Source organism: Rhyacophila brunnea, unplaced genomic scaffold, assembly GCF_057557595.1.
Source record: "Rhyacophila brunnea isolate RB1 unplaced genomic scaffold, BYU_Rbru_1.0 scaffold_3, whole genome shotgun sequence".
NCBI lineage: Eukaryota > Metazoa > Arthropoda > Insecta > Trichoptera > Rhyacophilidae > Rhyacophila > Rhyacophila brunnea.
Window position 1 is genome coordinate 21,934,322 of NW_028232965.1, and position 26,177 is coordinate 21,960,498.

Here is a 26,177-nt window from a genome sequence, read left to right on the forward strand (position 1 = left end):
GCAACTCGTATCAACACTCCCCAAACTTTTATCTCCTGCTCTGTTCGTGCAAATAACTTTTTCCGAGCCCACGCTCATTAATCAGAAGATAAGATGGACACGCTCTTTGAAAGAATGTTAATCGTAACAATGCCACTTACTTTATACGGTCGCTATAAAATAGAGAAGAAATGAGATTGTGCAATCTGACTTATGCTGTGGTTAGGGTCTGTTTTATATTTAGATTTTCTCTCCGTCCACACTCTTGAGTTGTAACTCACTTGTATTCATCATCATCTCAGCGTTTTATATACACTGCTAAATATATTTAGATGTTCAAGAATTTAAAAAAAAACGGTGGTTTTTATTATTTGAAATTCACAGAAAGTAATGTAGAATTAATCGTTAAAATACATAATATATAATATCGAGGGTATACTGACAGAAAGCATTAACTCATTAAAACAAGTTCTGAGATAATCGCAAAAAGGACTTTAATTTTTTTTTCAAAGCGTTCTCCCACGTAGATTTTTTTATGATTTAAAAACATTTTTTCTACATTATAAAGACTAATCTTTATGGCAAACACAATATACGACATGTTACAAGTCCTGTATTTTGTATACACAGAATGCATTAGGTCATTATCATGCTTTCTATCAGAATAAAAAAATAACAATATGATTTAATAATGTTTCTATTTTCTCACCATTATATCATATGCCTTTGTGCGTTTTACCAGGACGTAGAGCGTAAAATTGTATAGATTTTGGCATTTAAAACAGAAAAACAGAAAAAAACTGAAATAATGCGTTCTATCAGTATACCCTCGATATTATAGTATATCAGTATAGGGTGACTTTTGGAAAGAGGTAGGCTGTGGATATCAGAGAAAAGGAACACTTTTCAGGTATACTTACGGGAAATAAGAAGATAATACGATATTATATACGATGAATAGGTACAAACTAATCACAACGACACACTAAATCGATGACATTTCAATAGCTCACTGACGACATAAGATTGAGCGATGAGTTTAAATTATGTGTTTTTCTAAATATTTATATGCATCAAAAATCATTATTTAAAAAATTATTTCTAAAAAAAATTTATATTTATATGTGATTGAATACCATAGATTTTTTTAATTTACCTTATTATTAATTTTCGGACATCGCTGCAGTCATAGACAACAATATTATGGGCAAAATTTTTAGGCTTCCTTTGTAAATTGGCCAGTTGGTTTCCGCCAAATTTAATTCGTGCAAGTTACCGGACACGTATATTTTTAACCACAAGATGCAACGTCTTCCTTTATTATTTTTTTAATCATCATTTGCAATGTCATAATCAGACATGACTCTCATAATCATTAAATGCTTTAAGTTTAAAAACTATTTTAAAATCGAACTGATTTTAAAATAGGATTTTCCTCATTTTTTTTCATTACCTAAACATAAGTTGGATATGGACCACTGCTAAAATTTAAAAGTTGTGAAGTAGTTCAAATATATTACGTTTGCCTATCTTAATCCATATACATACATGGACTAGCCCAGTCTTAATCGTTATGTGGATTAAGGTATCCACCGCAATATGTAGTGGTGCGTGAGTTTATTCTAAGAACGGTAGGAACCTATATATTTTCAATAATGTACTCGATTTTTGAAAATTAAATGCAGGCTTTTATGATCGTATTTCAACTTAATTTTTTTTCGAGCTTCTTCGAGCTTTTCAGATTCGTGCTGAACTGAGATAAGAACGCTCCATTTTCGTTGAATTATATTTTTTAAAATTTAATTTTGTTCCCTCTTCAATTTCGACTTTGTGACTGACGTAAACCGAAATGTTAGTCGTAATTTTTTTGCATTATACGACTAATGTAAATTTTTTGTTTACGAAAAGGCATCCCACTTTGTGGGCTTCCGAGCAAACATCATCTAATTTTATATTTCAGAATTTTTTTCTTTAATTTTCACTTTCCGGAATTGTAGGCATAAAACGGAAAGAAGGAAGCAGTCTTTTATTATTCTCAACATAACGATAAGTATCATAACTTACTAACATAATATTATATTAACTGTGTTTGCGTTAGTAATACGTTCCGTTACGACCGTCTATCGAAAGATAATATTCATAAAAAATAATAATGTGAACCTAAGGGAAGTAATCGAATGTAAAAACTTTACAAGAAATGTGGGTTCATGTTTTAATTTGTATATTGTATGCGTCTCTATATTAAAATACTTCATATTTTTAACTAATAATTTGATTAATATTATTACTTTTCAATAATATAGTGAATTATATTTTTATATATTCAGGAGTGCATTGAATAAAAAAAAATGCAATTTACACAAAAGTTAACGAAACTCAATATAAGCTCATATGTTACTAAATTAGATTATTCTATATACCCGTGGGATGGTACGAATACGCTGAATCGTCAGCGGAAGATTAAGATTATTGTGATAGTGATTTTTTCCAGTTAGTACGATTCGATCCCGAGTCCACTAATCGCAAGCGGAGCTTACGTAATTATTATTGCAGCGGTAATTTTGTTTATTAGTGAATTAACTTACGGTAGGAATTTCGGGGTTACCAGTTACGGGCAAAGATTTATAGGGACAGTTATACGAAGTCATCCATCACTCTATTTCCGTTAATTCTGTTTATTGTTCGTATTCTAATACACCATTTTTATAATTAAGATTAAGTTAAATATGAAAAGTAAAAAAAAACATATGGAAAGATGTGACAAGTAAGAATATGCGACCAATGGATTTAAGTACAATTGAGAAAGTGATTCCAGAATTTGTCACACCGAATGGGCTGTGTGCCAGGTCATCGCTTGGTTCTGCAATATTCCAATGTTGTCAAAGTTAAACTAAAATCTTTCCGACTCGCCACAATATCTACAATAATTAATATTGTACTTAAATATGGAAAACTATCAATGTGATTGCAAAACAGAGTATAACCCCTTTTCATATTAGTATTTCTTTAGAGGAAACAGAATCCGTGCTTCAGTAAAGCTCATTCTATTAATCAATGGTTGGCTAAGTTGCTTTAGTCACTTTAGTGTGTAGTTATTCGTTTATACGTGTATCTTTTAAATAGTTTTGGAAGTAAAGATAAGTAAATGTATATGATAAATTATCCAATATATTTTAATCAACGAAAAGAGGTTAACTATCATTGTAAAATATAATGTATAAGCCAATTTTCTTAAAAAAAAAACACTTAAAAAATTAAATGGACACTGGTTCGGTAGCCTCTCAGCTTGGCATACGAGATGGGCGAAGGAAAATTTCGGGCCGTACTTTTTCCGATAAATGTTTCGTATGCAAAGTAATTTGTTTTACCTTTTCTATCCAGAGAATCATGAAAAACATATATTTACATATATATTACATCAACCTTTTGCGATAAGAGATAGGGTGCTTTATCCGAGCCACCGCATATTGCTTTTCCTACTTAATAGCAGGCATTTAAAGCCCTAAGGATTCTGTACATTACTTGGTTCATGAAAATCGAATGATTATAATATTGGTAAAAGGAAATAATATAACCCAATGAGATAAAATCGCTTTCTAGGGAAAAGAGTCGACGTTTAAATAATCTTTGTTAAGACTATTTACTCTATAATATTGTATTTTATGAATTATTTAGGTACATATTTAACATAATACCGAGCGTGTTGAGACGTAAAAATATTTTATTTTATTTTGTTAACTGAGGCGGACGAAACCAGTCCTAATCTATTGATTAAAAGTGGAATAAGTACTACAAAAAAAAATTGCGTTTTATTAAATTAAAACAACAATACGTAAAAATAAGTTATCAATGTATACGATTAAATTGTTAAGAATTATTTTTCAGCGTCTAAAAATCTCACCAGCAAGAGTTATTCCGCGATGAAGCTACAATTTGGTATGACGTTTGTGACAAATAAATATACAAAACCAATCAAAATAATATTTCATTTTCATCTCACGTAAATATTCAAATCATCAATATACAATAATAACTTATTTAGTTTAACAAATTTGATATAAAATACGCAAAACTCTAAGGTGGGTCTCACATAAAAACTTGACACGACTGTAACCCGTTGAATGTATCGATGGTATGTTGTTGGTATTCACGTCTAACTTAATGCTGTATCACAGCGTTGATGCTTAATTTTTGGTTAGAGAGAACATTTTATGACTCATGAAACATAATTATAGGCGCTTAGTATGAATTACGCTAATATTATAAATAAACAAATGCATAATGCGCTAGTCGCTTATCAAGCTAGTATAAAAGACCGTCGCCCCAGAACGTTAGATTAAAAAATATTTTTCCAAAAATTAAAACACTATGCAGGATAGCAAAATCTTTCCAATTGAAAATCGTATCCAATATTTCCACCTATTTATTATTGTTACGCCAATATCAAATCAATGTTTCATTTTCTGATGTATAATTGACGTTTATCTGACGTGAATATTTTGTTGATTGTTGTTATATTGAGTTTTTGATGTTTTTGACTCTATGGATTAAATTGCATGGGAATATTTAATGCAACTCTTATTGGCATTTATAAGTTAGTATTGTAACATTCGTGTCGAATCGAATGTCAGTGTGCATAGCGCCTAATTTACACTTTATATTTAATCAAAATTATTAAGACGATACATCAGTGAAACGGCAAATAATTTTCAACTATAAGCGCGACGAAATTTTGGACTGGCTGGCATTTGGAGAACGAACGTCGAGGTGTGATTACGTCAATTTGTTTCGTGATGGCGACGGGGGTATTAATTCTTAAATCGTGTAAAGATGACTAAAAACGTTACCCATTTACTTGAAAAATAAAACATGTCAATGAATATATTATTATTGTTACTAATAGAACAAAGTGCCCACCACCACCCGTCATATATGCACAGCCGTGAATATGCACGGCCGCTTTCTATGACGCTTTAAACGTGTCTGAAAGAAGTGATTTTAAGTGCTCATTCCGTCCCGAGACGGAGCCGCACGGGACTGATGCTGCAACCATGCACCGTAGTGCTTAAAGAAGAAAGTTAAGAAAGAAAATTTTAGAACAATAAACAGAACATTAAATGGACGCATGTTGGATTTATATGAGAGATTATATTTCGGTCGGCATGCGTCATTTGCACCCGCGACCCGCAATCAGCGCATCGCCTAGCCACGATCTTTTTAGACCATGCCTCAACTAAGGTATAGCCTTAATTCGGATAATTATTATAATACATAATAATACACAAATGATTGGCGCGTTTCATGTAGGTGAATCTTAATTTATTACAATTATGTACAAGGCGACATTTTATCAATATGTTTATGTTAGATATTAATGTTAAAAATAAATAAAACACGAGTTTTATGTGATGGATATGATTTTTACATTGATTATACGATTCAAAGTTAAGAATTCAGAAAACAAAATTAATTTCAAACAACATCTGAACTATTTAAAATGAGTTGTGTGAAAGTTTTCCGCAAAATCGCATTATAAGTAGGCGTTTAAAGTAGACTACGTTTGTATGCTGCACGCAGATTATTATAATGGCATATGCTGTAGTTATATTTTAACTAAATATCGTACGATACGTAGAGAAAAGTTAACGCGATCATAAAAAATTAAACCACATCATATGAAAAGCGAAAGAAACGCGACAAGCATAAATTTAATATCTAGATACTAAAAATACACTATTAAAATGAGTGAATATAAATTTTAATTTTACATAGAAATGTAATAGTAAAGTGGCGAAGGGTAAAGGTAAGCCGTTAAGATTTAACCTAAATATTGCACAATGTCAGCCATATGTATTTGTTTTCATTGAACTAAGCCTACAATTTTAATTATAGATGGTGATGCAGACTACAAATTGCAGATAGTATTGGTTAGTTTTTTTTAAATTCAATTAAACACGGCGAAAAACAAACCATAATACATAATCGGCAAAAAATAGTCGTCTATCTATAAAATATCTAATATTATGCCATTAAATCATACATCATTTGGGATACTTTATAGATAGAATAATATTTTTTTATCTACTATGTATTGGTTTAGGTAGGAATTAATGAATTTTAAAAACTAACCAACAACATGTGTAATATGTATTCTTAATTCATCGAAAACAAATATGTATGAATGAAAAAGTGTGCACTATTTTGTTGAATAACCCATAAAATTGAATAAAATAAATGGTTTATTAAATTATTGGCAATTGTAAGTACGTTATAAATAAAAATTTGGTGAAATCATGGCGACGATTAGTAATTGCTGCAATTAATGATATCTTAATTTAAAACAGAATAATCGATAGTCAACAATAGCGCAATTTGATAAGCATTTCATGTTAGAACAACTAGTTAAATTCGTCGTAATTAAGTAGTATTCCCGTAACTTAATTTGTTAAAGCACATTGGCGTGAATCTAGTGGATATAAGTTCAAGTCCTGTTGGGTGTTGTATTTTTTTCAAAGTTGGGTTTTTCTAGTACCTACCTATGTATATATAAGGTGTTTTCAAAATGTAGGTATATACAATTATTGTGGCCGTCGCGATTAAGCGTTGGACTATAACGCTGTGGGTCCCAGATTCGAATCCTGGGTCTGGCAAGTACACGTATTGTTTTTCAATTTGTGTCTGTCAGGGTATGGACCTAATAGGTTGAGCAAGTGGCTTACATCCATTTCTCGTAAAAAACAAAATCTGTTAATACAAACCTCTACTCTGTGGAGGCCCATATGATCATATTAGGGTCGGACATGGTCGAAAGAAAAAGAAGAAGAATCTTTAATACTCATATGTTTTCTGATGTGTTGCAAAAATGCATGATGTTTCTAGATAGGTATATATTCAATAAAGAGCGTTAAATTTTTATATATCGTGTATTATTATTCTATTTATTAAACAAAACAATAGATTGACGTTGTTATTGCTATTGTTATGGACTACATTAGAATCAAATATGTACAAACCTTCATGATGTAAATATAGCTTCTAAGGGAAGCTGAGAAAATATTTATAATAATAATTATTAAGTTAGCTTAATAATTATTTAAGTCATTTCGCATTGTATATTCCTCTATAGTCTATCTATAGCGACCTTTAGTGTTTATTAAATGCATTTTTCGTTTTGAGATAAAAATGCCTTGATTTAGAAAAAAGTTTAATCAAATGGACTAAATGTTTTCTTTTCACAATTTGCCACATATCCACACCCTTTTGGGTATAACGAACTAGACACGTCCTCCACAATAACTATTGTACTGAGAGCACCACATAAAGAAATTCTCAAGACCCTGGTTATGTATGGTGTGCACCAAAGTGTGAAGGATTTCTAGTTTGAGATAGCCGATTGGTCCAGTTGACTTAAAGTTAGTTTTTTTTTCCCTTTTCATCCACACTATCACGTAAATTCGGAAACAACAGTAGTTAAGTAGGTACCTAAGTGACCAAAACCTGACGCAAAGCAAGCCACAATTTTATTTATTTTTGCAAGTAAATGCTTCAATGATACGAATACGCATATTTTTTTATTACATTGTTACCGATTCAACCATCCAAACCCCCATTTCACACGCAGCGAATATTATATCGCGTGATGTAAATTCGCGCGACCATTTTCCATATACACGTATCGCGCGAAAATATTAGCTGCTTGAGAAACGGCGTAACATGTCGTTAGCATTACTTATACTGTCATAGTTCACATTTCAATCATTTTTATTAAAATTGATATTATAATAATTATTACAAGATAAAAAAACTTTTTATATACCACGTTTTTTAATTTTCTGTTGAATATATATAAACTTGACAATTCTATGTATTAATAAATTGTGTACTTGATAGAAATACTGAATGAATATAGAATACTGAAATATCATTTTGACATTTTATATTGATTTCCATAGTAACGCACGTATATATTAATAATTTAGTTGCTAGGACCCCCTTAGCAACCAATAATAGTTTTTTACTTTTTACGATTTTTTTCCGAAATAACTTTCGATACAAAACAGAATTATCTGAAAATGATTTCAATTCTGCTTAAAGATGGCTAAAAGTATTAAAAGAATGCATTGTCGTCGTGTTCTGATATATTCTAAATGTTTCAAATGTCTAGCTAGTCGGGAAGTTAGTAAAAAATCTTGGACAAACAAGACAAAATTTGTACTGGACACACAAGAAAAAATTTGTACTGGACAAACAAGAATACGAGCTAAAAAAAACGTGGTAAAAAACACATGATGTTTACTAATTTTTTATTTTTTGTTAAATCGTCTTAGGTATGTTTAGAGTTCGAACTTCGGAAATAAGACGTATTCAATTTAACTTAAATATTAATTATATCGCATTTTCAATAATTAAACATTAAATGATATCTTTTCCAACCATTGATTTTAATCAGTAAACATTCAGTTTTCATAATGCAGCTAAAATATTCCCATCTAAAGTCATAAAACTGTAAGTAGGCATAATATACAAAATAATACGATACGGTGCGGTGTAAACCCAGTTGTTCAATACAACATTAGCATTGAGAAATTGATAATACCTTCGAGTTGCATTCGATTCGCCGTTACTTCTTATTTATAATCATTAATGCGGTTAATCATCGTTCTAATGCAATTCCTGTTATAATTTGATGCAAGTGATAGATCGAGTGTAACTAACTGCATTCTCAACGCACGGCTAACTTTTTCTTCGCGTTCAAGGCAATCACAATGAATCGCCCACAGTTTGTCACCGAATTTATAGTCATGAATGAAAAATGGTTGTGCCGTGCAGTATTTTGTCACGTGTGAGATGGTAGTAAAATTATAATTTACTATTTGAATAAAATACTATACATTACACCTCATAAAAACAGCATGCAATTAGATGCATATATTTATCGTAAGGTTGAATAAAATTGTAAAAGATTTGTGTAGTATGTTACCTAGCGAGCCTTCGCATCATAAAAAAACTACCTGATGCATAATACTGATAACTTTTAGTACAAATATAAAATATACTACCTGGGTACTAAATTAAATATTAATTGGATATTATTCTTATACAGTTAATTGATTCTTGATTCACCGATAAAAATGTAAAAAAAAACACTTACCATAATCTAATGTTAAACTTCGAATAGATTAAATTCACATTAAGTGGTGATAAAATAAACTGTATACTTTTGAATTAAACGTATCGTTTATAGTAATCCTACTAAGAAGTGCTAAGTGATCCATAATATTATTGTATTTTTAAAAATGATTCATTTACCTCTAACGTGATTTTAGACGAGCAATAAAAATGTATAAGAAAATAATTAATAAAACGCCGTAACAATTATAATTATGTAGGTATATTGTTTTTTTATTTTAAATAATACAATGTATTTCTACAAACAATTAACAATTTACACCATTAAAATGGTTGAATATATTATGAAGATAATAAGATTTCCAAGAAATCGCTCACACAGGGAAATTATTTTTCAATTTACCTACCCTTGTAAATCGAGAGTCAAAGGAATGTTAGAAACGAGAAAATTAAAGAAACCTTCATACTTTTTCCGGAAGCTTTTGAGATACGGATTAATAATAAAGTGAAGGTTATTAATATAGTGGAGAAGTACAGAGAAATCTTATTATCCACATAAATAAGTAAGTACTCTACTTACTTCTTTATAGGTAACTGAAAAGATTGACGGAATGAGAGATGTTGGGTAGAAAGACGCTCATTGCTTCAAGATATGACCAGAAACCGTAATAAATAGAAATAAATACCTTCCAACTTACTTACAACTTCATAGAAGAATAATAGTACATATATTTCACAATTAATTCTAATCTCCTCTTAGAGGATTTTAATGTATATGTATGGTAATATTGTTATATCCCAGATCGGCGATGTTTTCCGGTCCATAATATAATATCTGTTCGATTTTTTATTAGATTTTTATAATTCCCTGTAGTTATCTTTTTCTGGTTTTTTATAGTCTTTTTTAAACATGTCATAATAATATTATGGATACATAGTCGATGACGAGTTATTAATGATTGAAAAATAATACATGCATAGATGAAATACACAATTGACACAAAACATTGCACATAAGTATTAAATTTGATCTACTGCACAGGTATTGCAATTATTCTGAAGGTTAACTTTTTTAACATATTTTCTATTAATATGTCTGTTATATTATGAATGCTAATAATAGTAGTGACAAGTGATAAGCATTGCGTGCACATTTATGAATTATCATGAAAGACTTATAAATAAATGAATAACAATTCAAGAAAAGGAATGCAAATATTCTTCTTCTTCTTTGCCCATATCCGCCCCTTAGCTGGAGCATATGGACACCACGCGGCGCCTCCAAGAATCCCTGTCGCTCGCCAGTCTTCTTGCTTCGTTCCAGGTCAAACCAGCATCCCGTAGCTCCGCCGTATACACTCTGTAGATTGTATTTAGCGGCCTTCCAGGACGCCGGAATCCGGTCGGCTTGAAGAACAGGCAAGCCAGGTTAAAGTTCTCTTCTGGCATCCGCAGCACGTGGCCGAGCCAGGTCCAACGTCGCCTCTTCACTTTCAGTGTGATGAGAGGCTGCTTGGTACGTTCTCTTATCTCCTCGTTGCTCCTAAAGTCATACCACCGCACACCCAGTATTCGTCGCAAACATCTGTTTTCGAAGCTCAGTATACGGTTGCTCTGAGCCTTCGTAAGGTGCCATGATTCGCTACCGTAAAGCAGCACCATCAGAATGCAAGCGTCGAATAGGCGGCATTTGGTTTTGACCGAGTACAATCGTGAGTAGTATGAAGTCAAAGAGAATGATAAAGAGAAACGGTGCAAGGACACAACCCTGTCTGACTCCGGTCGTGACCCCGAACCATTCCGTGACAGTGTCTCCAATTCTGACACAGCATTCGCTATTCTCGTGCAGGCTTTTGATTATGGCAATGATCTTGGGAGGGATCCCGTATGCTCCCAGTATCATCCAGAGGGAGGGGCGGTGCGGACTGTCGAAAGCCTTCTCATAATCCACAAAGCAGCAAGCCATCGGACTGTTCAACTCATGGCTCTGCTGGAGAAGACATCGAAGGTTGTGGATTTGGTCTGCACACGCTCGACCAGGTAGAAACCCGGCTTGGTTTTTCCTGAGGACGTGCATTATTGGGTCCCTTATTCTCATCAAAATGATGTTTGCCAAAATCTTTCCCGGAACACTGAGTAGCGTAATGCCTCGGTAATTGTCGCAGCTTAGAGGGTCACCTTTTTTAAGAAGTGTGATGATTTCACCGTTCACCCAGTCCCTTGGGCAGCGCTCTTCTTCCCACACCTTTGTCATCAGATGAAACATAGGGTGCAGGATTGCGCTCAAGCTGTACTTGAGGAATTCAGGATGAATCCCGTCTCCCCCCGGTGCCTTTCCGTTCTTGAGCCTTTTCACAGCCTTCCAAATCTTCTTGACGCATTCTGCGTCAGACTCTATTGCTCCACTGGGACCACGAATGGCTCCGGGAGTCGGTGGTCGCCTGCCGCAGACTTCACGGGTGATTCGGAAGAGTTTCCTGGTGTCATTTCTGCTTGCTGCCTCCTCTGCCGCTTCAATTTGCCGGTTCATAAAATTGCGCTTGTCCAACCGCACGGATCGTTTGACTACCCTGTCTTGGGTCTGGTAGTCAGTCCGGCGGTCCTCGGTTCGGTCGGGGTCTCTCTCCTCGTCTCTCAGGGCTTTCAGCCTGGCTCGTTCACCAATTTCAACCCACGTTTCATCAGACATCCACTTTGGCTGCTCACTCCTTCTGGTACCAAGGACGGTACGAGCCGACGACACAATCGCACTCTTTATGAGGCTCCAGTCCGCCTCAATGAGGTCGGATTCAGATTTGTGCCGCTCGTAGATACGATCTACACTATCTCGTACAGCAGTTTCGAAGTCGGTCCGAATTCTTCGGCGTCGGAGCTTCTCAACGTCAATTCGTTCGCGCTTTGGAGGCCTCGCCTGGCGACTGAGTTTTACTCGGATGTTTCCAATAAGTAACTCATGATCGCTATGGATATCGGCGCCTCTGTAAGTACGCACGTCGAGAAGTTCCTTTCGGTGCTTCAAGCTGTACAAGAAGTGGTCAATCTGCGTCCTCGTGCGTCCATCAGGAGACGTCCACGTATATTTGTGAATGTCTTTGTGGGGAAAAACAGTGCCTCCGATTGCAAGCTCGTTCAGAGTGGCGAATTCTACGAGCCGCTCACCATTATCGTTGGGGTCACCGAGGCCGTGTCGTCCCATCACCGTGGGGCCAAGCACCGGGTCTGCTCCTACTCTCGCATTATAATCCCCCATTACAATCATGCGGTCTCTTCGGGGGATGGCGGAGACTGCCGCGTGGAGAGAATCGTAAAAAGCATCCTTTGTCTGCGCGTCGGCATCCTCAGTAGGGGCGTAGCACTGAAAGACGGTCAAGGAGCTACCAGGCGTCTTGAAGGAGGCACGTATCAGTCTCTCCAAGATTGGTTCCCATTTCACGAGGCAACGGGCCGCTCTCTTTGACATCATTACTGCCACTCCCTGGCGATGGTATTGCTCCTGATCTGAGTAGACAATAGAGTAACCCTCAATCAACTTTCTCCCGGCTCCTTTCCAGCGCACTTCGCTCAGCCCTAGGATGTCCACACCATAGGTGTGCATGATGCGTGTGGCGTGCAGGTCCTTTCCGGGGGTACGCAGGGTGCGAACATTATATGTCCCAATGCGCATACTCGAGTTGTTAGAGAGGATTACTCTACCTGTTTCATTGTCCATTTCCATGCAAGGTCGTCGTTTTACAGAGCCGGTTGTCGTCCGAGGCTGCTGTGTAGGTGTTTTGTTAATCTGTTTCGGTTAAGGAGGCAAGGTGATTAGCCCAGCGCTCCCGAGGCCTGAGCCACGAGGGCCCTGAAGGTCGGCTCGACCAGGTTTTTCTGTCGGGGATTTCCTTCCCTTAGCCAGAAGGCCAGTTTTATGGCGCCGGTCACTCGCCCTTCGCCCCCTGCTGTTAGCTACAGCGTACGCTGCATTGCCCGGAGGTTGCCACGGGGAGGCCAGCAGATGGGACTTGCTGGCAGTTTGGCATTTCCCAACTTTTGCTATGAACACATCTACTGGCCGTAAATCCGTAATCCAGTGGCATAGCTAAAAAGGAGCAATTTTGTATAAAAGCATTAACTTTGGCATATCCACAGACTACAGAGTGAGCTTAAGATATTGAGCCACTTCAAATATATACTTACAGGAACCAGTGGCGGCTATTCCATATGAACTGCGGAACTGCAGCATCCCCAAGCGTTGTCGGGACAGCGGCTCTGAGCCAGTAGCGACGCGCGGCGCGAGTCGCGACAGATGTCGAGAGCAACTAAAAGGTGATAGACCTTCTTTCTTTCCAGGAAAAAAAGACAGAGGAATCAATTTTATAATGAAATAAAAACGCTTATAATATTTAATTTTAATAATTTTGATGTTAATAGTAAAATATAATCCAAATGATCATTTATTTTTATTTTTATTTTTAATCAACCGCAGCATCCCCAGTTATAATATCCACGAACCGCCACTGACAGGAACCCCTAAATAAAATTATTGCAAAATGGCGGAGAAAAATTCAATTTTCCATAATTACGAGTACCATCTGATTTGATTGATTTAATCAATTTGGTGATGAATATCTACTAATTTTAACTTAAACTTGACAAATGCCGATATTTTGGCTATTTCTTTTTATAATTAATATCTGATTTGGTGAATTTTCAGTTTAGACTTTATTTTGTTGTGCTGAATCATAATAGGAGACCCATAAAATACCAATATGGCCACAAAACAATCAAAAAATATTTTTTTTTGACTTAATGACATTTTTTTTATATAATTATATTAAGTACCTATACAAAAAGGTACTTATACGTATTTAAGAAAAAATATTACTTATAGGATTTTACGATTCTGACACCGATGGAAGGAGTTTTTATTTCGTATAACCTTGGTAAAAAAAATATTAGACCCGAAAAGTGTGACATCTGCTACAAATGAATCTACAATGTGAAATAGCCTGCAGCTAATTTAATCGAGAAAATTTTCTTCATCTTCACTTTCACACATTTGGCCTTAGTCTTATGGTTTATCTTACGCAAAAGCACGATCTGGTGTGTACGAATATGTCCACGGTACAAAAATATTTCTGTTGCCAGATGAATTTTTCAAAATTCAGTAGATTGTAAAATGCATACAAATCAACGATTTTATTTGATGGGAATTAAATTATTAGCATGTTATTATTATCAGTAGATGCATCATATATTTATTCTTTTGACAGCTCGTTTTAAAGTGGAAGTCATCAAGGAATTACCCACAAAATAATACGTGTAATACGTCACTTAGATTATAAACTTACACGCCAACATACATTTGTTTTTGCAAATATTTTGTATAAAACATGTTTCTTGTGTTTTATAAAAGTGTGCTTTTAAAAGAAACGCTATTAAACATTTAATAAAAGATCTTTTATAGTCTAATACCTACCAACCCATATCATGCTGAGCTCGCGTTTTCATTGTATACAGGTAGACACGTGTGATGAATCGGAAAATCATCATGAACAGTTAGTTTCGCAATGACCGCAATGTAAACCGCAGCAGGTAGTAAAAATCGGTCATAGAAGCTTTGGAAAAAGTTATTCCAGTTAAAATGTGTCGTTCGTATAAAACTTTCAATAGAATTTCTAGAATGACCAAAGTTACTTTAAATTACTTCAACATTGCGCATAATAGTGGGAATTATTAATAGCCGATATAATATTTAGCAACAGATACAGCTTTGGCTCTAATGCTACATTAACCCACTTATTTTATTGGCGAGTTTTGTATAACGTCTATCAGTGAGTCCTCACTAAGGAATTATTCTTCTTTATCGAGACCCCATGACGAAGGATCGTGATCCAGATGATTTGGCCGTCTGACAGCTTTCTTCATGACTTTCATCCATTTCGGCATTCAATAGCATGCAAATGTGAAACCTGTGAGAGCTATTTCTCGCCCTCGCCGACCTTCGACCTGACCTAATATCAAGAGTTTTTTTTAGGGTGTCACTTAATTTGCATGTAATGACCAAAACACTGAAGAGTCCGGCGAATACTAATGGCAACGAGTCAATAGCAAATGATCGTTTAGCATTGACCTGAGACAGCAATAATTGAGATCCATTAAGAATTTTGTATCAAATAATAGTAAGTATACTGACAGTGGTTTTATTTTTCTTCTTCTAAAAATTGGTTGGGAACCTGGCAATAATGTAATAATTATGTTGTTAATTATATTAGTTAAACAATAAGGATTTGCAAAAGAGAAAACCCTACTAACAACGGGGAAATCGTAAACATTATTACACTTCTAATAAAAAAATCAGTCTATAGTATGAATGTAAAAAATACTTTTTCTATCATTATAATATAACATACCTACTAATATAATTCCAATCTGAATGTCGTAGTGGCTTATTTTTTTATTATTAATAAAACAGTAAAATTGGTAATCCATTAGAACATTAATGTATCCGAAATTATAATGGCATATTATGTATGTCAGGTAAGTACTTATATTATACTATTAAATGAAAAACAATTATTATTCGTATTTTTTATTTAATTATTAAAATAAACTTTAGTCAGTACAGAAGGATATTTTTGGACTAAGTATCAATATTTTTTTTATAATATAATAACTTTTATGTATGTATCATTACATAATCAGAATAATAATAAATGAAACTGTCATAATATTGCCGTTATTAAAATCAGCATGAAATTTACAATGACTTAACATAATATGGTAAAGCAAGGCTTTGATTCTATATAATGAGATTTTTAATTGAACAGTTTACTAATGTCAGGAAATATTTAAGGGGACATATAGAAACTAATTAATTCTGGCAAGCAATACTTTTAAATCACATATTTTAAAACAAAGTTAATTACCTCGCCTCTTTCTGTGAGTAAAATAAAGCAGACAAAAACCGTTTCTTTTTATAGTGTTTATTGAAATAATGTCATATAGGTAGTTAGATATTTTGTTTATTTAATTAAGCCGATAACTTTCAAAAAGCTATCTCTGTTTTCATACATTTACTATTATTCAGAAGCGTCTGAATCATCGGAAGAGCTATGCGGTTTCTGTCCATTATCTTCTCTTTCGAATTTTACAATATTACCAACTTTTAAGAAATTATTGGAAAATTCTTCTGACGTCGATGGCTGGAACTGTTCTGTCGCTTGTTTGTTCTTCTGGATGATTTGCATAATTTCAATTTTAGTCTGAATTTTGATATCTAAACGCATACCGTACACCATAGGAGCCAAGCTAAGAAAAAACATACGATCCTCTCTTATATTAGTGTTGTACTCTGGAACAGTTGAGTTCACCGGTAGAGTTTTATTCGGCACCTTTTCTGGCTGCTTTTTGATTCCATCTTTCTTTCGGATTTTTTTAGGCGGGGGTGGTATAATTTCTGGTTCAACCTCACATTGTATATCCGAATCATTGACCGATTCTTCGATGCCATCAAACACACTGTCCGGAATTGGATCTTTTCCTTCATTAAGAAACAAGAGTTGACTATGATATAAGTACATCTTTTTAGGTTTCCCTAATTTCATGCGGGTTAAGTTGTCTTTTATTGATCGTCGATATTTGTCCTTTATATTCTTCCATCTACTTGCCATTTGTTTCACTGTAATAAAAAAATATAATACATGTATATCACGTTTGAAAATTTAGCTGTTACCTATTGTTTAACCCCCACGATGACCGAGCAGCTTAAACATCGGCCTATAACGTTGTGGATCCCAGGTTCGAATCCTGGGTATGGTAACTACAAATATTGTTTTTCAATTTGTGTTTGAGTCAGAGTATGGACCGAATAGGTTGAGCAAAAGTGGCTAACATCGGATTTTCGTAAAAACAAAAATCTGTTAACCTACAAAACTACAAACCTCCACTCTGTGGAGACCCATAATGATCTTATTAGGATCGGACATGTTAAGAAAATGTTCATTTAATATATTAAAAAAAAACAGTAACAATTTTATTATAAGCATTAGGTATGTATATAATATATTATTTATTTAGTAAACTATCAATGAAAGTAACAATTTTATTTGGTAATTAAAAAAATCAATTGGTTAAAATAACTTTACCAATAAGTATATGAAATAAGTAATTATAATTTATGTACAACAGATATTATTAAAATCTCAATACAATAATTTATTATGTATATAAATGACTTCTTTTGAGCATATTAGGTGTAGTAAGTTTTTTGACAAAGATTTTTTCTAGTGATTATATAATTCTCTGAAGAGTTTTCAAATTATATATGTTCAATAAATGATGTTACATTCTTAAATCTCCCAGCGGTCCCAGAAAGTGCAATGCCAAATAATTGGAGTAGGTACGAGGCGCTAATATTATAATGATGTACCTATTTTTTGTTTAGCAGTTTACTTGAAAAAACTACATATTTTAACAATTGACTGATCATTTTGATAATTCTTAAATTTAATAACAAAACTACTTATCCAATCAATATGATAATTTCTTGTCTGTTTATCGGCAAATCATTCCATGGTTTTTAAAATTTATATTTTGAATCAATAACAGAAAATGGCAAAACATCAAAATATCGCTGATTTTATTTATTAAACCATATTATTTCGTACTTCATTTCTCATGGTGTTAATGAGGTTATTTTGAATGTTTTTCTTAAATATCTTTATTATAAACACGCCAAAGATTATGTTCTTGACTAATGTGGTTAAATTTTCTATGATTATATTATAATATTATGTCCACCGCACAAATCCCTGTGTTTTACATGTATTAGAATCAAATTAATGAATAACAATAATTTAATTGAAGAATGGGGTTTAATGAAACTTATTTTTTGCCGTTACATTATTTTTTTTGTGACGCACAAAAGCACATAAGGCGCGAGGCTCGATTGGACCCACTCGGTTCAACCATCCTAAGACCGGGCCTGGATGAGTACTGATAATAAATATTGTATGTTTGAATGATGTTAGATATTCGTATGATGAAAAATATAGGTATTAGGTAAAATTTTCAATGGAGTTGCGTCGTAATTTTAGAGAAATTGGAACATTTCGAGTTCCGTATTTACCACGATATACTTTATGTATTTTGACAGTATAGTATTATAATATTATGTAGGTACGTCCATTATTTCCCACTCAAAAAATGACGACATTTAGAATAATACTCTTTTATGGGAAAATATAATATTTTATGTGGCTATAAAATAATTTTAATTTCTCATAATATACGACTTCCTTATTTTTGGCCATATTTGTTTGCCACTAGAAAGAAAAATCGTACATATAAATGAAAATATCATTGTTGTAAGATGTAAGATAAGCTATATTCGACACGGTATCATTATACATAAGATAGAATATACTTATATTTATATTATGTACACACAGAATATTGCACGTAGAATATATGACTAGATACATACCTCTCAATAGCTTTTCAATCTCCTCCATCGTGCTCCAATTTGGAAACGTGGATTTGCCAACCGTATCCCACTCTGGGTTTCTATCATGTCGCGCTCCGTATTCGACAACCTTGGGATCCCAGAGAGCTGGTCTCTTCCGTATCTCCTCAATGAACACTGCCGAGTCGAACATGACTTCAACGTTACAATAGTTTCTCTCGACTGGTGGCGCCCGCCGGCCGCGCGCTACGTCCCCTCGTCTGTCTGCTCGACTCAACCAATGCGCTTCGCAGGGGCTTTGACTGTGTGCGCTACTCGCTATCAAATTCAACCGCCGGCAATTTTTCCAGACATCAGTAATCTTTTTTGGCAAATGTGAAATTTTATTTCGGTACTTCATTATTTTATAGTAGATTTAACATACATGTGAAATGGATAACATACATTATTGATAAAACAGCACATCTTTTCTATACACAAGACTGCTATCGGCCGCTATCTGCAGCTATTGAGGGTAGTTTTGTATCGAAGTATTAACAACTACAATAAATTGTAATGTAATTGTTACAATAAGTGCTATGTTTTAACAGCACCTTTCTTGGGTGTGCTAAATTTTACAGCGAAACAGACAGTTTTGACGGTTAACTTATTGTAACAATTTACTTCTATACAAACATATGAAAAATTACCCTCGATAGCTGCCGATAGCAGTCTTGTGTATAGAATAGATGCGCAGGAGCATTAATATAATAATTATTTTAAAAATAATAAAATATGCAATGATAAGGAATACAAGACAGTTAAATATATTATCACCACCAATAACTAATTAGCAAATAAATTAATACAGCGTCACATCCACACGCAAGCTTGTTAGATAAGATATTCTTAGAACTATTCTCATATCTATTTTCGGCAAGAAGACTGATAGAGTAAATAGTCTTTCTAGCTGCAATACAAAAGTTACACAATATTCAATAGAACGGTAGATGGTATGTGAACGATAATACGTTTATTTGTTTTTAATTATATTATTATCTTGTATGAATGAGTATTAGAATAATGTTTTTAAAATTATTGGAATATCCGGCGTGACGGGAATGCTTAGATAAATTTATGTCTGAAAATACTTTTTACGATTTTAAAAGAAACTAGCAGAGCTATCTAACGATAGCCGCCTGCCCCGCTAGACCTTGCAGGTCGCTTGGCATCCCAATCTAATATAAATAAGTTTTGGATTTTAAAAAAAAAATGACTTATTGACGGCACGCTGATTACTTACGGAGGTAGTTTGGATGGAGTGATAGTTTTTTCATTATAACGTTTTTTCATTGGTTCGTACAATTAGATTATCGCAGTAAAAATAATACGTTTTGTTTGTTCAACGGAAAACATGACTAAAAACTATTTCTCGTCCAAGTTTTTCATAACCATAATATTTTATGAATTATCATTTTTCTACACAAATTGATTCCTCGGGAAAAATGTGTTTCGTTTTTAACAAATTGATAGTTTTTACAAATTAAATGCGACCAAGCATTGGCAAATATGAATATCAAGAGGAAAAATTGAAAATGAACTATAGATACATATTTAAAAATATTATTACAAAAATAGCTGGGAACTACTATAACATATTTCATAAAAATAAAATAAGTACTCTAAGAGTCTAAGACGTCAAATTATTTAAATATTTTTTTATTATGGGTTATTAAATTTCTAATTATGTTGTCGATAGCTGCTTACTACACACACACGCCACGAAGAAACGCAACGTAGTGTGACGTGATCGCGATCCGCCCGCGCCTGCGCGTCCTCGACCCGGCCGCTCCGCTCGTCCATGGGCAGCTTCTGAAAACACAGGTAAAGCCACGCGATGAAGCGGTACTCGAGACGAGCATCGGACGACAATAATATTCTGAGCAGTGGATGTGTGTTCACTAATCTGACTAATCTACTCGTTGGCGAAACAGCAATACACTAAAGACTTGCGCGTAATTCTACACCGTGCCTAGTGTGCGACAGGTATTTTACCAAACATTGGATGATAATCCTAATTAAACTTTTGACTGTTAAATTAGAGCAGGGGTTCACAAACTTTTTCATCAAAGGGACAATTTTGAAATCAAAAATATTTAGTGTAAGTAAATATTTTCTGTTTTTAAAAAACATGAGGCAAAAAAATAAAAAAAGGTACAAGTCGGTTATGGGGAATCCAGACGGGAACCGCGCTAATTGTCATAGCTGATTTTGGAAAAATTCATGAATTACAAGAATAAAAACTAAACATAACCTAACCTAACCTAATCTAACTTAGCCTAACATAAACATACGCAACCTAGCAAATAATCCAGTATATCGACTATTTTCAAAATGAGTTTGCCGCTAACTTCCCCATAACCGACTTGTACCTAAAAAAATATTCCATTGTGTAAAATTATATTTTTCACTAAATATACATTATTATTACTCTTATTTATATATTAAAAATTAATATTTATTTTTTTACCATGTGATAGATGCAATTGTTTGTTTGAAACTAAATCCTGCAACCGAGGCTCAAATTTTTAGGACCATTCATTCTTGCCAGAGGATATTTAATCGTAAATGTAATCTTTAATATTCGATATGAAGAATAAAAAATAAAAAAGATTTAACATAAATCTCGTGGGACACATCAAAAAGTCACCCGGGACACACTTTGTGAACCTCTGGATTAGAGCGATCCGTAACAAAATATTTTTGAGGTCTTTTGAAAGCAGTGACCAACAGCCAGCCGTATTGCTACGACTACTTTACGAGTATATCGCCGTGCGAATGATATGCACGCCCTCCTCCACTATTATTTATTATCGTACCTAATTCGAGCACCAAAAATCAGTTTAGTAGATGTATCTGTAGTCTAAGGTTTAGTATTCTCTCGGATCGTGATAAAGTGTATGACTAAAAATTGGAAAAGACTTAATTTCGTTACTAAGTAACGAAATTATGAGAAAATAGTTATTTAAAATTTCATTCATTGCATCCTTCCTGACGAACAAAAATTAATTAACAGCAGCTGTTATAAACTATTATTAAAATGAGTAGGTATTCAGTGACGCCCTGTGGGGGTAGGCAGATTGGGCGTCGCTTAGGCTAGCTTTTATATTTAAATTTAATTTTGTATGTTTCAGTTGTATATATTTTGTCAGTAATGTATCCATATAACACATTTCTTAGATTTTGGAGTCATGAAATTATGATAACATATTGTATAAAAAATTGGGCGGCATTTTTTCTAGGGACGTCACTGTAGGTATATCAACTAAGCGAATTTCCAACCCCCCCACATATCTCTCAATGTGCTTATTTTCTACAATTTTAAGTACCTCCTATTAATGATTACATATTATACCACTGACCACAACAAATACAGATGGTAGTGGTGCGATTTCTCCAATATTTTAAGTGAATTGCAAACTCCAATGGAATGTTTACTGGATAAATCTTACTAGATAGGTACATATCAAATATTATTTAATATTTTTATTTAATTTAATTAAAGGGCTTCTTGTTGATTGAAGAATAATTTGGAAAACTGCTATAGCCACGGACATATTTATATCATAATATGATATACTTACCTACTAATTAATTTTGCTATATATATATATATATATATATATATTATGTTGTCATGAAATGTGTATTTTTATGGCATCAAAGTGACATACATCTTTCCAACATTGTATACAAATTGTTCAGACTTGCTACAATAGATTGTTAACTTATGACACCGTGTTAATGCAAGAGAACCTTATTCTAAATTTAAAATGTATTTCGAGCGACAGGTTTTTTTGTAGATTAAACTTGGAAAATAATTCAGATGACCATCCAATAATAAAATGATTACTTACCGTATATTTCAACTACACTATTGCAATATCACTTAGACGAAGATGATTTTTGATAACAATAAATGTATTTAATATAATATACCTAGCTTACATAGATTTTCTCCCCATTCAACTTTTCGCCAAATCATGTAACACTTTACTAAGGTTAATTAATTTTAATAGGAGCGGCCGTCATTTTTAATTACAGCGTTATGCAAATTAAATCTTTGTACGTGGACAGCATAATTATTAAAACTTTCGTAATAAAAAGGTATCAGCTGATAAAAACGGAACACTTTTGCCGATGAAAGCGGTTCTCACCTGGCGTTTGTTAGGTGAAATGTTCAGGATATTAAAATTAAAAAGGAAAAAAAACATGAAAATATAAGTACCTACCTAGATGTTTTGTATTGAAGAAAATTATTTCGAAAATGTCCAAAGAAATAATTATTTATTACTATAGAGACGCTTTACATGGCTGGGACATGTGTTCCGGATACCGCCAAAGAGTGCGACACTTCTTACCCTTGTGGCACAGCCTCAAGGGTTCCGTCGTCGTGGCCAGCCCTCCCTCACCCTACAGCTGTGCTACAAAAGCGATCTACGCGATGCAGGTCTGGCATGGCGGGAGGCGCAAGAGTTGGCGATGGATCGAGGAAGGTGGCGCGTACTTGTGCTTGCCCTATGCCCCAAAGCTGGGTCGTGAAGAAAGAAAAAAGAAGATGAATAAATAATAAAAGATAGCTCTAATTATTATATTTACCAATGCTCAAATAATCATCATCAGCCGGGGTCGATCCACTGCTGGATGGAGGCCTAGCTCTTTCCACTCTTCTCGGTATTTGCTGCCACTTACATCCACCGAACTTTATGAGTTCGTCCATCCGCCTGGTTTTAGGGCGTCCATGTGAGCGTTTAGTGCCCCTTGGGTACCACTGTATAACGGCATTTGTCCAGCGGTTGTCCACTCGCCGAGTGACATGCCAGCCCATTGCCATTTCACCTACTTAACGACCTCTATCATATCACATACTCTTGTCTGCTTCCTTATCTATTGGTTTATTTTGTGATCTTTACGCGCTATGCCCAACATGCATCTTTTCTTACCATGCTGCGCTCAAATAATATGCATAGTAAATAATATGGACGTTTTGCCTGTGAAACAGCACCGATACTCCTTTACTTGAGGTTATATAGATATTATCCGTGGCTTTATGCAACTGGCTTTCTCTTAGGTATTCCATACTGTAGTTTAAACACTAGAAGATATTTTTATTTAGCCATGTATTTTTATGGACTTATACGCGGTGTAAATGAGAACTTTGCAATTTTTGGTAGTATTAACCTGTGTGTCCCTGCTAACTAATTTGAGCATCGGGACAGTCAGTTGTTTGTTTTCCCATGCTGCAGAATTAACCTGACATTGGTGATGCCAATTAGGAGGGCTATAACTCTGTTCAGCCAAATCGCTTCGGATCTTGATAATATATTCCACCTACGTGGGGATGAGTATATAGGTGGGCGCATTTTTATAAATTATGAAAATGATTTCTTACTTAGCTCATTCGGTGTATTTCCACGTATTTACTTTTTATATTGTTTTTTCTAATACTGCATCTATTTCTTTTTTTTTTTAAAATATGTTGTGAACGTTTTAAATTTATAATTTGTAAAGTTCACTAAGTATATGTAAATAAATAAATTTGAATTTGAATCTCTGAATAACCACAAGACGTTGCGTACCTCTCTATGCCCCGTACAGGCGTCCCCTGTTGGCTGTCTCTAACACTTTATACAAAATAAGTGTGTGAGTATGATGGCCGAACAGTGAAATTTAATATAAGAGATCAAAAATGTTATAATATTAATGTTTTGAGAGAATTCTTTTTGTTATTGTTGTATACAACTTTGATGGATTAGTCAAACGTCGGACTGGGAGAGCTTAAACTCCCAAATAAATTATTATTATGTAGTTAGTAGTTTTATATTGATTCTTCAGTTTTCAACGGTTTGGTGAATGCCACTCTTCATCAGTATGCACCATACGTGGGTACTTCATACATTTCACTATAAGATTCAGTTTTAATAATTGAATGTAATATGTTTTTAACGATGTTATTAAAAAATGTTATCCCGGATAATTTGCAGCCCGCTGAAGCCACCGCATGTATTCCAACTTACAAACACCTACAGTAATGTGACGTTTGAAGACACAGAGAGATATATTTAAAATGTACACTGCTTATTATTACCATCTCTTCATTCAAGATATAATTATAATAAGTACATCAAATTATAAACGGTGATGCATCTTAATGGACAAAACGTACTAAACTTTTCTAGCTTTCTTTTATGTGATGCAAAAAAGTAATGACTTGAAAACATATTTACAATAATAAAATCTAATCGAGATGTGTCGTTATAAGATTATTAAATCCAGATGTACAGTCTAAAGCCAACAGTTGTTACGAGTATTCTAGGTTACAAGAAAGTGAATTAAATATGCCAAGAGAAAATAATTCGAAACGTTGTTGAATGCAAATACAAATCGTGCACATTTATTCTGCGTTGATCTTATGTTTATTTCATTCATTTAAATTAAGTAAGAACTTTTAGGTCATTTATAAGTAGAATTACAACTTATATAATATACAATTTATTTACACAAATAAAAATACACATGTATTATATGTTGTATGCTTTACATACAACTTACAATATTAATTTATTCACTTTACCTTATCACGCTCCAATCTCGAAACATAAATGGCAATCACAGAATTGTGTTATTTTCATCAGTCTAGTACAACAACCTATGCATTTCGTCATGATAAACCTACAGCATGTAGATCGCTCGCCACAATGACATAATACATACCGTTAAGGGCGAATCCTCTACCTACCAGAGGCACCGAGCGGACGAAGTTTGCAAATTGAGACATTTTTTTTGATAATTTCAATGTGAATTTGTTAAAGGAGCCCATCTTATTATTACATATTATTTTATAGTCATATTTATTATTAAAATTTATTTTTTTAACTTTTTAAGTTTATCTTTGACTCAAAATTAAAATATTTTTCTTTTTATTGTTTTCAGATAAGTATATATTTATTAATTAATATAGTTTAAATTGTAAATTATCAAAAAAATGTCTCAAATTGCAAGCTTCGTATTTTTCCGCCAGGTGCCTCTGGTAGGTAGAGGTATCGCCTTAAACTATAAGAGTGGACTATTAAACTACCGTATGCACGACAAATAAAAAAAAACATAATTGACAATAATTTTTGAGTCCTTGATATTCGAGAATGTTTAAGTTTACGTCGATAAGAAAATTTGTAATATAATATTTTAGATTTACTGTCACTACCTTGAGAATAAACATTCCACTAAATATTTAATTACTATATTCTGTACTTGAGAGCCAGTATATTTTATGCCCAAAACGCAAATTAAAATCCGCTTGAATTCTAAAAAAAATATTATATTCTTCGATAATTCTTTAATTTTATATTTTGATTTTAATTAGCTTTTACATGCTTTACTAGTGAATGATGATCTACCTACGTGAAAAGGTTAGGTGCAATATAATTTTATTTATATTTTTTTTTGTTGTGTTCGTGTTGATAGAGCATAATAAATTAAATTAAGGTTCTTGTTGAGTGTTTCTAGTCCAAAAACAGCCACCGAAGTGTCTCCTTACTTACATTATCTTTTAATTAAAATAAATGAGCCTGTAGCAAGGTAAGTA

General features: G+C 33.7%; 2 protein-coding genes across 3 annotated transcripts in view; one reads left to right on the plus strand and one right to left on the minus strand.

Moving 5' to 3' along the window:
• Window positions 1-26,177, plus strand: part of RapGAP1 (Rap GTPase activating protein 1) — an 848,483-nt gene that overhangs the window by 303,894 nt on the left and 518,412 nt on the right. The gene's annotated exons all lie outside the window — the stretch shown is intronic.
• On the minus strand, window positions 15,823-19,788 carry LOC147068059 (uncharacterized). Its single transcript, XM_085952715.1, has 2 exons — window positions 18,575-19,788; window positions 15,823-16,768 (listed from the first exon to the last, which is right to left on the minus strand). Exons 1-2 carry the CDS (start codon window positions 18,951-18,953, stop codon window positions 16,170-16,172), a joined length of 978 nt encoding a protein of 325 aa, XP_085808841.1. The 5' UTR covers window positions 18,954-19,788; the 3' UTR covers window positions 15,823-16,169.